At 38.0% G+C, this 14,720-nt stretch overlaps 1 protein-coding gene across 1 annotated transcript in view; it reads right to left on the bottom strand.

Moving 5' to 3' along the window:
• Positions 1–226: 226 nt before the first annotated feature.
• Positions 227–14,720, bottom strand: part of ERO1B (endoplasmic reticulum oxidoreductase 1 beta) — a 28,703-nt gene continuing 14,209 nt past the window's right edge. Inside the window, exons 5-16 of the mRNA XM_026037353.1 lie at positions 13,273–13,355; positions 11,628–11,701; positions 8,704–8,824; positions 8,567–8,613; positions 7,440–7,451; positions 6,551–6,577; positions 5,900–5,992; positions 5,496–5,742; positions 4,588–4,657; positions 3,460–3,546; positions 1,832–1,965; positions 227–1,135 (exon numbers count right to left, since the gene is read on the bottom strand). Of these exons, the coding sequence (XP_025893138.1) occupies positions 1,075–1,135; positions 1,832–1,965; positions 3,460–3,546; positions 4,588–4,657; positions 5,496–5,742; positions 5,900–5,992; positions 6,551–6,577; positions 7,440–7,451; positions 8,567–8,613; positions 8,704–8,824; positions 11,628–11,701; positions 13,273–13,355 (1,056 nt within the window). The 3' untranslated portion in view covers positions 227–1,074. The remainder of the gene's footprint in view (positions 1,136–1,831; positions 1,966–3,459; positions 3,547–4,587; positions 4,658–5,495; positions 5,743–5,899; positions 5,993–6,550; positions 6,578–7,439; positions 7,452–8,566; positions 8,614–8,703; positions 8,825–11,627; positions 11,702–13,272; positions 13,356–14,720) is intronic.

The raw sequence follows: 14,720 nt of genomic DNA on the forward strand, positions 1-14,720 counted from the left end.
CATTAATATACCCGTTTTATTATGCTGAATATCCTTTTTAAAGAAGGTACAATTAGGGATTGCATAGATAGAATATGCAGTATTAAATGTCAGTATGATTATGAACTTTATAAAAGCACTTTTTAAAAGTGACTACAAAAACAAGTTCTTACATTTTTGTACTGACCTTTTAACATAGCGATAGAACATAATCCATTAAGAGAAAGTCTCTTTCATTGCTCAAAGAGAAAAATGTGCTATTCTAACATTTTAAACATTAGGAGGACARTTTCTGGAAACTGAACTTGTAATTACAGTTTGGAAGAAGATAAARGGGGCTGGAGGCAGGGCCGGCCGAGCGAGGCCTTGCTGCCAGCAGCCCGCCACTAACCACCCCCTCCCCTGCACAAGGGAACGCAGGGACTGGGTAAGGGGCTGCAGAGAAGCCACCTGCAACGACACTGCATCCGAGAAGACAGCTGCTGTAAAGGGAAAGGGAACCTTTTAAAAGCACCAGGTACGGAAAAAATATTGGTATCAGCACAATGCAAGGGAGCTCCGTGTGAAATAACGTTTTCCACTCAATAGCTTTCCTATTTTTAAGTAAGTTTCAGAATTACAACAAGGAGTCACAACACGACAAGCGTTACTTCCTTTTGCAGTTTTTCTTTTACAGAGTCAGAATCAGAGTACCCARGACTCAGAGTACTCAGAATACAGTGAAGTTCAGTCCTGAACCTGAGGCAGGAAAGAACAGGAAAGGCCAAGCCAGGATGGAGGTACAGTCATTTCATACAGTCATTTTGGAAAAAAAACAAGTCAGGAAATAAAGAAAATTTAGGAAGTGTCAATACAACAGAATTGTGAGCAGAGAACTTACAAAATAAACAGATCAGCATAATTTACATGTTTAAAAACTATATACTTCATTCATAAATATCTTTTCTAATAGCCATTCCTAGTTCAAACATAAATATTCAAGTTGGTATTTGATTTTACTTTTGATCAGTTCATAGAGTCCTGTAAGGATCAGCTCCTTCTGCTCAATGCAATCATGCAAATGATCTTCACTAATGGGTTGTGCAAAGGCCTTCATTACCTAGTCTGTTGTAATAAAACTTTAAAATTCTGCAAYTCTTTTATACTTGTGGAAAGCCTGTAAAAGAAACAAATGTTCCAAGTGTTAGTAAACCAGCTGCAGAAGTGCAATTTCTTTTTTTTCTTTTCTTTCTTTTTTTTTTTTTTTGGAAGAGGGGGAAGTAAATTCTATCCCACAAATTATTTTTCCTCAGAATATCTATTATCTGGCACTCCGCAGTATTTACATAAAATGTTACAGGGAAAGCTTTATTTCATCACTTACACAGACAAAATTATTACAGTTTACAAAAATTTAGGCAAAAATTAAAGATCTACAAAACAATCACAYTACACAGAAATTTGAACACCCTGGGTGTGTAGAACACCTAAAGTACTTTTGTTCCTTTTCACTACTTTTTATGTATACACATTTAAGATAGAAGCGTAAAATGTATTCATAAAATAGCTGTAGTCAGTGTCCCAGGCCCAAAACAGAGGAGACATACCCAAACTCTAATCTACAAGGCTGCTCAAGAAACTTAAAACTAGACTTCTTAAGATTGAATTTGAGATCTGGGATAAAGAAATGAGTAAGATCCCAACAGAAGGATTTAGCTTGATGGCATTAAATTCAGTCATGTCACTAGTAAATAYGTTGTCTTTAAAAGTATGAGCTGCCTGATCAGTACCACTTCTCCACAGATCTTGTGCATTGACACTAAAGAGGTTTTTATTTTCTTTTTAAACTATACAAATGACAAAATAAACCTACCTTCCAAAGGCATTTATAAGAGCAACTATTTCTTGACGTGTGAGTTGAAAACCTTTTGATGGACTATTCTCAGGAAGGCTCTGTATTTCTTTTTCAGAAAATAAAATCTTCAGAGCAGTTCCTAAGCCTTGAGTCTGCAAGGAAATTCCCATGTTTTAGCATCAAAAAGATTACATTCTCTTACTCTCCAGAAATTGTAAAGAACTTACAAAATTACTAATCCAAACATGTAYTATCAATTCTTATATATCAGCTCTCCCTCAGAGTGCACACAAACCAAAACACTAACGCAAATGCATGCCAACAGCTCTGCATTAAGTTCACTCACTTAAGAACATTTGGTCCTTCAAATGTATTTCCTCTTCCTCTTCCTCTCTTCTTGGAGAAGAATCTTTCTTCTCCATTTCCCTGCTTGCCAGCACACCAAAGGCATCTGACCTGTTAAGACCATTTCCAGCTCTTCCCCCTAACAGTACCGAGGCCTCACTGCAGTGGGACCTGTTGGATCAGATCTCTTTCTTTCCTCACCCACTTTTTCCACATTAAGCTATGTTATGATGTGTCACAACGTGTCTTCATGCTTTCTTCAGCCCCAGTCTCAAAAGCAGACACTGCAGCTCCCATTGCAAACCCTCTTTTCTCCACAGGAGTAGAACAGAAGCTATTCCTGCTTCCTGTTTTAATAAGGCTGGGAAAGAACTACTGGCTTTTGACACAAAGCAGTTGAGGGTGGCTGCAAGAGAGGTCAAGGGATTCCTCTTCCTTACTTCATTTTGCATGAGAAGAGGAAAGGAAAAAAAAAAAGGAAAAAAATAAAAGCAGAGTGGCTCGGACAAGGCAAGCAAGCAGAACCCTGGAAATTCAGCAGGGGGCAGATTTCTCTGTTCTGATTTTGCTGTTGTTGAGAACCACGCCCTTGTTAAGCTTCATGTTTGGCAATGMCAGGCATCCTAAGTACCAGCTATTCTCAGTCTGAACTTAACATTAGTCTTGAGATTTAATATCTTGTTCTGAATGAAACAGAAATATGAAGTGTCCACAGACTTTTAAAACTCTCTCATCTTTACTGCGCATTTTATAATATTCTGTGGTCRTCTGAAGAGCACCTTTCACCTCATAAGGTCTCAGTTTCTAGAGGACTTTTTAARTCTAAGAAAAATGTGATTTGTTTGCTTCCTTCTCCGTAAATAATTAAAATCTGAATGACCTTTTTCTTATGCCTCAGTTTGTGGAATTAAACCTCATGTTAGACCTTGATGATTAATCAAACAAATGCACTGTTTCAGGAAGGTTCCCTGTAGCTGATGGAAGGCTTATCTGGTCACTGAATACAGACGTTGATTGCCAACAAGATTTTGCCTTGAAGTGTCTGTTCTAAACCAGGTTTCACAGAACACAAACTGCACCTTTTAGTCAAGAGAAGAGCTGTGGAGAGTTTTATCACGTTTCTAAGAAGTTAAATACATTTTGTTAAAGAGTAAGCTAAAAATAGCTGCATTTTTAATACATATGTAATACACATGACTCTGTAATGTTCAGAGAGTGTGGATATTTTGGTAAGAGGGGTCCTGCCAAACTGAAATAGATGCTACTCTCCCAACCTCAGAACACATAAAAAGACACCATACCTGAAGCTTGCCCCACAATCTGCATTTATCACATCCAACACAATCCATAATGCGGGATATGTTCTTGAAATGCAATCTAAATTCTTCCTAGTTGTTAGACGAAAAAAAGAAACAACAGCAAAAGAAAGGTTAGTTTAAAACACAGTTTTATAAAAAACAGGTTAGCTATTTTAGTACCACTAGAGCATTAATCCTCTCCTGCTAACACAGAACAAAACCTCTACCATGCAGGTCAGGCCRTTAAAAGAGTCTCTGCCAGCACCCTCTCCTTTTTCCAAGCTCAGCATTTCCCGAGCTGTATCTTTGTGTCTGTGCCAGATTTTTCTTCTATTAAATTGTCCAATTCTTTCTGAACCCACACACATTTTTGGACACACTGGTGAACAAAGTTAGACACAAGAGACTTTCTGTTCAAAGTTCTGGGAGACTGTTGCTTTGCAGGCTCAGTTAAAGTGAAAGCTATGGGACCTATCAAACAAAAAAGCAACACAGCACTAATTAAGATGGTCTAAATTAAATAYAGAAGGTCAAAAAGAAAAGGATCTGGGCTATAGGCTATTAGCATCTTTTTATAGTGAGAGATTCCAGATAGTCTAAATATACAGAGATTATCTAAATAATTAGTAAAACCAAACTTGCATCTTTGCTACATTGAGCCACATCACAGTTGTGGAAGTGTAAGGCATGGCAACTCAAACAATTACCTGTTAGCACTGCAAGTCACTAAATAGCATTTCCATTACACTCTAGCCTCCAGAAACTACATCTTTTTAATGTTAAATTCATTCTCGTTCATCTATCTGTACATATAATCATTGGACATGTTTTTAAAACAAAGTTAAAAGTCACTGGATTTTTCCTTTGAGAAGTCTAATCCATATAAATACAATACTAGTTTTGATAGACTTACTTGCCTTATATCACAGTCCTAATGTCAGGACAAAGGCACTGAAACAGATTTTAGTTTGTTTAGGTACAGAGAACACCTTTCTGTAAATTCTTAATCCTCCCCTTTTACACTTTGTTTTCCCCATATACCAGAAGGGTGCTGTTGAAGGGGCTTTTCTAAACTAAAAATCAGTATTTCGTGCGTTAATCAGAGAGTAGCAATAAGCAATACTGCTTTACCTTTAATGACTTGGCTCCTTTTTTATCTCCAGCAAACATGGACTTTTCATCAAAGTGCATACGGAAGGACCTAATAAAGGCAAAATACACAAAAAAGCCCCATGAACTACGAAGTACTATCAAGCTCACTGAGCAGTGGTTGTGAGCAAAATAAGCTGGCACACGCAGATTCACATACAGAAACTGCAAAACAAAGCAAGAATGCAACCTACTAGCATTCAGGATGCAAGAGATACTCTTCACAGAATAGCTCTCGAGAATTTCACTGAACACCAACAGCTTCTCTGTTTAGTTTTATAATTTGAAATGTGTTATTTACAGTTTTGTTGAGAATTTCTTCATCCTATTTCCACTGATCAATACTTTCTTCTAATATATAATTCAACCTTTTAGTATTTGCCTTTTGGCTTGATCGCRCCTGACCACATCTCAGATACCTAGCAAGATTACAACTACAGAGAACAATTAAGTCACAGAATATGTTATCTATCACAAAAAATAGTGGAAAGGTGAGCAAAGAATCTGGAGTAAAGAACTAAATGGTTAAACTTCAGAGCTAAAACCCTAGGCTAAAAATTGAATTAGTCATTGACCATTAGAAGATTACATGGAGTATTTTCCTTTTCAAAATAAGTTAGGTGTCTCATATACTGAARCGTCAAAAACCCCACAACATAAAGGGATGAGGTTTTTTTTTTTGCCTTTTTTTTTTTTTTTGACTGGCACATGAGAATCTCTGAAAAATATTTATGTCTTCCTGTCAAAAACACTACTTGTTCCTCCATGGCTTAATTTTACTTGGTCTTCCTACTCTCCCTCCCATCCTGCATAGTCAACGAGCCATGTATTTTCAACTTGAGAACATAACTGAGAATTTCAAACCACTGATAAAAAAGTTCCTGCCTTACTTTGTATCCCTGAAGATATCTAGTAAGAGAGCTTTAGATTCAGCATCCTCATGACCATTTCCAGTGTAAAGGTCAACAACTGAACGCTCAAAGTACGGTGCAACCTTTGATAAAGCCCGCAGCTCTATCAAATACAGAAAATACAGGTTTTTGAGCCTCCTTGGTCCTTCTCCTTTTGTTTCGATAGGGTCGAAGCGGCGAGTGAACTCTTTTACGTTTGGTCCCCAGCGAGGTTTCCCCCAGGTTTCTAAGACAGAAATAAAAAAAGAAGAGAGAGGAGAGATAAATGGATTTGAATAAGGACTACAACTAAGTACACACCAAAAATATTCAGAGAAAAAACAAATACACATTAAGGATAACATAGGAGTCCATTCATAAGTTTTTCCATTGACTTTGATTACCTTCAAGAAGATAATTTGCACATAGATGCAAGTTGATGCTAGCATGAAGTCCAGAAATGAGTTTATAGAACACTCTTTTCTCAAGGCAAAGACCTGTCCAGGGAAAAAAAAAAAAAAAAAAAAAAAAAAGAGGAGACAAATAAGAGAGGAAAAAAACCCCCCACAACCCTGAATACTTAAAATAATGATGTGTTAATCGTAATGTTATCTTTTATATCTTGAACATAAAGTCTTTGGCTTTTAACTTTCAAAAGTTTTTTCTTACAGAACTTCAGCATTATTTTAGCAGTRCTTTTAAATCTTTATATCCATCATATAGAAAGTATATATCCTATTTTATACATAACGAAGCCCTAAGAATAAGGTTTGACATAACATGTCTTAGCTTATAAACCTAAAACGGGCAGAAAATTCAAAGTAACTGGTATTGAAGCGAACTCCATCTTTTAGAAGATTAAATACTCAAACATTAAAGTAGTGCACAATATAAAGGAAAAGAAGTTCTCAAAGTCCTCAAGCAAAAATGTTGAGTGACATTCAGAAGTTCTGCACAATTCATTAAAATCCCACACTAAGAAAAATACTGGAGAAAAGCAAAAAAGTACACTACATCTAGGGAATTTATTATGTTAACCATCCAAGAGACTTTACCTTCTAGCCATGTGTAGAAAGATTCTCCTATAAATAAAAAATATATAGTTAAACAAACAGCATTCAGGCACATGATAATGTTGAAACTATTAGCTGCCAACTGGTCACAAAGCTAAATAATTTAGCTATTCATTCACTGAGGTGACAGGATTTTTAGGTTAGCTCAGATCTTTCAAAGTCAAGAAAAAAATCACAAGAATGATCATGATTAAGCTGCTAGTGAGGGTGTTCAGAAAGCAGAATCCTGATTCTCAGCACTAGCGGTGAAGGACACGTGAAGAAAGGTGAAGGTGCAAAGGGGAAGGTTAAATGATACAAATGAACATTTGTTTCCTCTGCCCGCCAAGTGACAGCCTTCACTTTGTCCCTTACCGTGCAAACGGTTCCCAGGAGACCCTCCACTCTGACACTTGGATCTTTTGCCCACGRGAGTTTTAGTTAACGGAAACATCTCAAGTCTATCCCACTACCACCCGACCCATGTTCTTTCCTCCGCACCTTGCCCTTGCTTTGCCCAAACCAAAGGGGCACTCAAGGAGAGCACAGAGCCCTGTCCCTGTCCTTTCAAGAGCTCGGACACACACACACACATCTGGAAGAGACCCCAGCCTCAGGAATCCTTCAATTTATGCCCATCTACTCTTCTCACCAGTTAGGCTATTACAACACAAACCCTAGCAAGGATATAAATCAACAACAGAACTGTTCTGGGCTATTTCTCACTCCTTCCCCCCATTCCCATTGAAAGAACTGTTCTTTTATCAATAACTTTGACAAAAACATAACTCCCCCACCCTCCAGTATAACAGCAATAAAACAAGTGTATCAGAAGGCCAAGACTGCAATGCTTACCTCCATCCTAGAGGTTAAGCATAGAAGGATGACTTACCATCATCTCCACCTAGGAAGAAGGGGGGGGGATCCATGAGTTTGAAACAGACCATTTTCCACAGCAAAGCAGTAATGAAACAAGTCAAACCATAAACACTGGGAAAAAAAAGCCCAAGAAACTACCAGAAAAGGCAGGCAGCTTTCTACCTTCTTCCCCCTCCTCAAGTCAAGGCAAGACTAAATATATTACTCCAAAAAAGTCACTTGGAATTGGAAAAGTTAATAGCATCTGATTTACTTTCAGTATTTTTGAAAGATATGCTCTAGCTTCAGAAAGCTGAGTAGGAGCCATGCTCTTCAGTTCACATTATTCAGTCTGATCAGTGCTCCTTTCTGATCCCTGAGTTAAACTACTGTTATAAATGGCTTTATGTGTATACACTGGCAATATATTTAAAATAATGTAACATATCACTTAAAGGTATCTTGTGCTTGTAATTTATGGTGGTATTTTTTAACAGAGTTTTGGTTATTCTTTTTTAATGAGAGGAGAGAAGCACTCATGGGGAAAGCTGTATACAGATCAGTAACACAAACTTAAAATTTTCAATTTAAACTGGAGAATTTTATACCCAGGCCACTGGCATACATTGCAATATTAATGTTAATATATTTCTGAAGATAACTGAGCCTTTCCTAGGAATCCATTTTTTTTTTTATAATAACACTTGTAATATATTAAACATTGATTACAGAAAACTTATAACTCTGTTCCATTAGGATGGCCATCAGCTGAAGTGACCCATGTAAATGCTTTAGGGGAAAAAAAGACAAGTGAAGAATGGTGAAGAGTCTTGTGGAACTTTAATCCTTCAACTTCTCATCCACTTTGGAAAACCACTGTAACACTGAGCCAGTCAACTGCTCTTAGATACACTTTATTTCTCCTGTAAGCTTCACTGTCATTGATGAGCCTATTTACATGAACAAGATTAAGCACGTATGTAAACAGATTTAAATGGATGATCATGCTTTAAGATTTGAAAATAGATAGCTACATCTACATAAGGAAGGGAGGAATAAAAAAGCACATCTACTACCTGAAGAATATTATTTGCATTACTTGCACTGCAACAGTCACTCTGTTAGAAAAATATCATTAAAAATAAAATAGGCAAGACCCACCCCTACTAGGCGCCAGTGGATTTAAAGGACGATAGACAGATCGAGGCCTAGAAAAGGAAGTTAGAAAATACAAAAATCAGTTGTAAGGCAAGTCAAAGTGCAGATATAAAAACAGACTCCCTCCCCACCCCTGTTACTTGAAGCAGTTTTCTTCATAAATGCTGTTCCACACTCTCCATGCAGAGGGCCCTTTGTATCCAGTGTAACGTTCAGGGTTCAGCAGCAAATCCACATACTGGGCATCTGGGGATCTCTCATCTAAATAGGAAAATTTGTGATATGTTCTAGCTGGTCATTTCAAAAAAAGACTTAATTTAACAAAAACAGTTACAAAGAATTAAATGTGAGTTCTGATAGAACACTCTTCCATCATCTTCTTGACTTACAAATGCACTGTGYGTAAGACCACAGCAATACACACCAAAGAGAAAACCTCAAAGGACAGGGTCTCTTGTGCTGCCGTAATTTCTGCTGTACCTCAACATTTTCTATGGGGTCATTCAACAGCACTATCGACACTTGTCGCAATATATGTGTTCTCTAACATGGCTTGTTTTAAGCAGACTTTAAATTAAGGGTTATGTGCCTGGAAGTGCTGGGGGAGGGTTAAATGGTAAATAGCACTAAGTGGTTTTCTCAGGAGAGACAAGGTCACAGGAGTGTATCTTGAGGTTGAAACATACCATGGATTTGTTAACTAATACTTGTCTTCCCCCAGCAGATATTCATATACCCTGGCAGAAAGCTAGGCTCACACCACGTCACTGAGAGAGCTTTCAATGTATACCAGGTCATCTGTTAGTTACAGAACAAAATGCGCTATTTAGCTTGCAGAAATCTGTAAGTTATACCCTGCTCTCTAAACTTCACTTCAAATTTCAAGCAGCCTATCGAAAGAAACCTGTTAAACTGTTCTCTCTACTTGAAAATTCTGTAGGAACAGAGACTTAGGTTTTGAGCTGAGTTACAACCAGTAAAAAGCTTGTACAATTCCCTCCCCTTTTGTACGTTAAGAGCAACCCATACTTAAAGACAACCAAAAGAGAAAAAAGASAAAGAAAAAACAAAACAAGACAGTAGTTCACAGCCTTAACCATAACCAAAAAGATAGGCCAAGCAGCACCACTGAGTATTTCATCAGAAGGGAGGGGGAAAACCACACACACAGAAGGAAACCAAGAGAACTGCTCTAGAAGGAAGAGATGATCCTGTGAGAATCATTGAGCTTCGCTCCATCTCTTCAGCAGTATTAGAAGAGGGGAGAAAAAAAAAAAAAAAAAGACACAAGACGACACACACAGTGAGTGCCAGATGAGACAAAAACCAAACCACAGCCTGCTTGATTTATTTGTTGGCATGGCTAACCTAAGCAGTTCCTAGCCTTCCTGATCACTTGTTCCTCTCACTGTCCATGCACAGCTGCAGCCTGGGACACTGCAGCAGAACAAATGAAAATCTGATGAGCAGATGAAAAAGGTTTGTTTCCCCGGGTAGATGAATTCCTGGATCTAGTTTATGACAAGGCTGACAGAGCAAAGCTGCAGTTGGGTGCGCTCTGCCACCCATGGGAGGAGAGAAGGGGAGTTTCTTCTGCCTCCCAACTGCGCGATTCTCTCCCTCTCCTTTCCCTGGCACTGGCTAAGCCAGGTGACCCCAACAGGCAAGGCAGGGGCTGGGGGAAGACAACACCAACTTTTCTTTCTGTTCCTGCAGCCAAGCAGGCCAGCTCCGCAGCAGGCAGTGAGGCAGTGTCGGGGGAAAGCAGAGGCCCTGGARGCAGCGGGCGCGGGGCCGCGCTTCCCGCTTCCGCGGGGCCGTGCGCTGCGCCCAGCGGCTGCGCCACACGCTGCTGAAGGAAGCGCTCCTTGAACTGAGCACCTTTCCCAAAGGGGTCCTCTCGCACAGCTGAGTAAGCGGGAGGCTTGAGGGCTGCAGAGGCAGCAGCAGCTTATTGCAGAGGTGCAGATCTCCCTAATGCTCACTAAGCGTTTACTACTGAACAGTTGATAGGGAAAATTCTCACAGATAAGACACAGCAGAASCGATGAGAGACCTGTCTACTACAGCTGTTTCTTTCTCAGGTGACACAAAGCCTGAGCCTAAAGATAAGTTAAAACACTTTGCAGTCTTTCTACAATGGGAGGCTAACTATCTATTAAAAAGGAATTGGGCGGCTGCTGCTAGATTCTCGAATATAACAATTTTCATATTTATCTGAAAACCTTCCCTGTATGCTTTGAATATTAGAAGCAAATAAACAAACAAAAGGACTTGCACGTGTGAAGCAGAAGGAAGATAACTCAGTATCCTGCTTTAACAGGAAGAAAGTCTTTACCAAAAAAAAAAAAAAAAAAAAAAAAAAAATAAATCTTTTTGTTCAGTGTTTTTTCTACTTGTAAGGTAAGGCAGCAGCTCTGTGCCTTTGTGAGGCAGTTTGTATAACAGCCCAGACAGCACTTGGAAGAACAGCACAATTTGAACAACAGTAATCACTAGATCTCGTATGACGTCTTCTGCAAAAAAAAAAAAAAAAAAAAGTGACTTTACCACAGAGATCATTGAAGGCTGGAAAGGAACATATTCAGCCCAAGCATACACAATAAAATTAACAGCAAAGATAGTAAGAAACTAAATGGGGTGCAAGTAAGGTGTCTTCTCTTTGTATTGTATGCAACTCTTCTGTCAGAGGCAGGTTTTTCTTTTTTTTTTTTTTTTTTTAAATACACTAAAATCCTCCCATTAATTTTCTTCTTCTCTATTTCTATCAATGCCTCCCGCTCACTGTACCAGCATGGGGTAAAATAGTGTATATTAGGCAGAATACACATTGTTCCATGTAAAAACTGTATTCTTGGCATGTAAGATAATATGAAACATCACATGACCATTTAGCACAAATTAAAATTTTWTATTAAAAATGATTTAATATTATTAAAACTTTTTAGAAGTAGTTATTTGCAGAGCAACCATCACCTCCTGTGTGTATGTGTGTGCACATGTGTTTTGCTTTAACAAGACAGCAAATAAAACAAACAGTCCAAAAAAGCTTAAATATTTTTACCATCGAGTTCACAAAAATGATCCTGTGAATCATCGTATCTTGCCCAGTCAATGAAAGCCTCCTTACTTTGGTTACTGAGGAGAAGAAAATATATTTGATTTTAAACTTTTTAAATAGACAAAGTCAATAAGAACTATTGAAAAAAACATGATCCACACAAAGTAACCTGAAACTGAGTTCTGAAATACTGTCTGACACTTGAATATACGGAGTTACTGCTGCTCATTAGCTGTACAGAGATTCAAGCGGGCATCAAACGCAACACTTCTAAAAGCAAGTTTAACATAAAATAACACGAAAGACTTTACTGTCCCTTATCTGAACAAACTGTGCACTGGTAATGACTTCCCTCCCTTCAGTAAAAGCTCAGCATACTATTTCCATAGCACAGGTTTTAAAGTACTTCTCAAAGCAGTTGTCTAGCTACTATCATTTTTAATTAATTTCAAAGGGACCTACAACAGTTAGCCTGGCTTTGAGCGGAGGTTGCGCTCCCCCTAGAAAGCCCTTGCAATCTAAATTATTCTATGCGCATGAACTATCTTAAGCCTTATAAACAACGTTGGTACTGCACTCATCCTGGCATTTCCAGGCACGGACAGRCAACTAGAAGTTCCCTATGAAATGCAAACAGCACCAGAAGTTAAATGCTTCCTTCTAAACACATGGGCAGTACAAAGCTACTGATGCTGCCAACAGCAACATGTGAGCAAGGTTCAGTTTGGGAACTCCTGCCCTAGGGCAGAGCCTTGAAGGAATGAGAGCTGCCCATTCAGTCTGATCAAATTAAAACAAGCTCACTTGCACACAGCCAGTTCTGCAACAAGGGACAGTCCCTACCCTCTGCCAAATCCCAACAAGGGACTTTATATTTGGTAATAACTCAGGAGCCTTGGAAGCTTCCTTAATGAACTTCTCCAGTAATTACTACTAGAAATTACTAGTAAGGACTGAAGAACATTTGTTAATCATAAGCAATACATTTGATAAAGGAGAATAACCCAAATCCACAAGGATGATGCACTGCTAGGTAGAGAATGAGGAGGTTGCCTTACAAATCACAAACTCTTCTTGCTATTTCAAGACCATATGCACATATACTCAGTTCCTTTTTTCCTTTAGGAGTGGGACTTATTTTCCATTAAAAAAATAATTTCTCCTTCAATAGAGCCCCTGCCATGCAATAACCAAGATCAGGAAACTGATCCAAGCTAAAAGTAACTTTGTCAACAACAAAGGAAGTCACGGGCTCCCTGATCTAGTTCACCAAAGATCACAAACAGTGATCACAAACAGATCAGTKTAACAGAACACAGACCAGGCCAAAATCCCTTAATTCAGTGCAATCATCAAGAACAACGAAGCAGCARAAGGTATGGAGGAAAAAATTCTTTGTATTTGCAAGGTTTCTCCCCTCCAGATGCCATAAAATTACTTGAAGACTCCTAATTGAAGCCACTTTGTAGAAAGAAAAATCTATTTATTATTTTCTTAAAACCTATCAGATGCTCTTTCACATTTACTTTTTAATGGACTATGGAAAGAATGAAGAATGAAAATGAGCACACTGCAAAAAAAYAAGACAGACAAGATGAAATGCTGCTTTGTTACTATTTTTGTATTAATGTTGTAAATCACAGCATACCTTAGGGTACTGTTAACTGCTCCTAGTTTGTTAGCTTGCTCACAGTCTTCCAATTCTTTGGAATTATTTGCTGCTTTTGAATACTGAAAAATAGTTTATTGTTAGTATACAAATAGCTTACCTAAAATTCTTTGAGAATAAAAAGTGATGTGAATGTATTTGTGAGTTTACCTGTGAACCTGCCAGTACTGGCATGTATTTTAGAAGTGGCAAACAACTTTGGAACATTTCTTATTTCTTTCTTCACTAACTTTCACCAGACCACTTTCATCCCATTGATTTAAATGCCACAGATAACTTTATTCTTATAAATTGACCTTAAAAGACAAACATTCTTACACTCATACACATATCTTATATTTTGCAAGCATCATCACACCACAGGTGATTTTTGTTTTGTCAGAAAGCCCATCAGCTTCGGTTACTTCCCATTTATGTTTCAATTAGTCCTGTCCACAAACACAATTTAAGCATGGACAGACCTGCAAGAGAGGCTTCATGAACTGGATTCTGATTTTGTTTGTTCTGGAGTAAAATCAGAATCGAGGTTCTCCACTGCAATATTTTTGGACAAAAATATTGTCCAAAGACAATATTTTTAAGAAGTAATCCAGTAAAACAGAGGTATACTAAGAGTAAGAGGCTAGGTAAAAATTGTAAAATAAATAAATAGAGAATTCCTTATTTCACTATACTATGTTTATATCACCAGGAAATTTATTAGCCTGCTCTAACCATTCTGGAACATAATAGATGGTATCAGTGCTCACTTAAAAAATAAGACCAACTTTTTTKTTTGTTTGTTTTTCAGACTGAGCCTGCAGATTACAGAGTTTTATTTTATCAGCTTCTAAGAAATACATAAAATGACTTAATTTTAGCAACCAATAGCTTGCCATGAAGCTAAACCATTGGTCTCCACTCCAGCGTACATACCTACATCAATTCACATGTCAAAACTAAATCATTATTCAGGTTGTCACTCTGAAATTCAGGCTTTCCAGCTGTAACATTTGTTTTAGAGTCCATTATATGTGATATTCTTGTGTTCACAACATTATAMAACTATTGACATGACGCATTACTATCCAGAGACAGCTCAAAAATCAGAAGCTGAAGGTTTTGAACAACTCAGGAAAAGCAAATAAAAAGAKCTGGATTTTTTTTAGTGGGTAATACAGGAAGCCAGACTTGGGTCAAAGTTMAGTTTTTATATTTCCATGCATTCAGAAAAGCTGCAGAGTTTTTATTCGCGATTTTCATGCCACAATGCTCTCTATAAAAAGATGCACTTAGACCTGTTCAAATAAATAAGCAAGAACACTTGCTTCAAATATACACTTGTGTGTGTACTTTTACTACTCCTTAGAACTGTTGTTCATATGTTGTRTAGACCTGAAGGCTGAGCTGTGATCCAAAGCTTACTCCTGACACGGCACAACTTGGGC

This window comes from Nothoprocta perdicaria, unplaced genomic scaffold (genome assembly GCF_003342845.1).
Source record: "Nothoprocta perdicaria isolate Ctin4 unplaced genomic scaffold, notPer1 scaffold_197, whole genome shotgun sequence".
Lineage (NCBI taxonomy): Eukaryota > Metazoa > Chordata > Aves > Tinamiformes > Tinamidae > Nothoprocta > Nothoprocta perdicaria.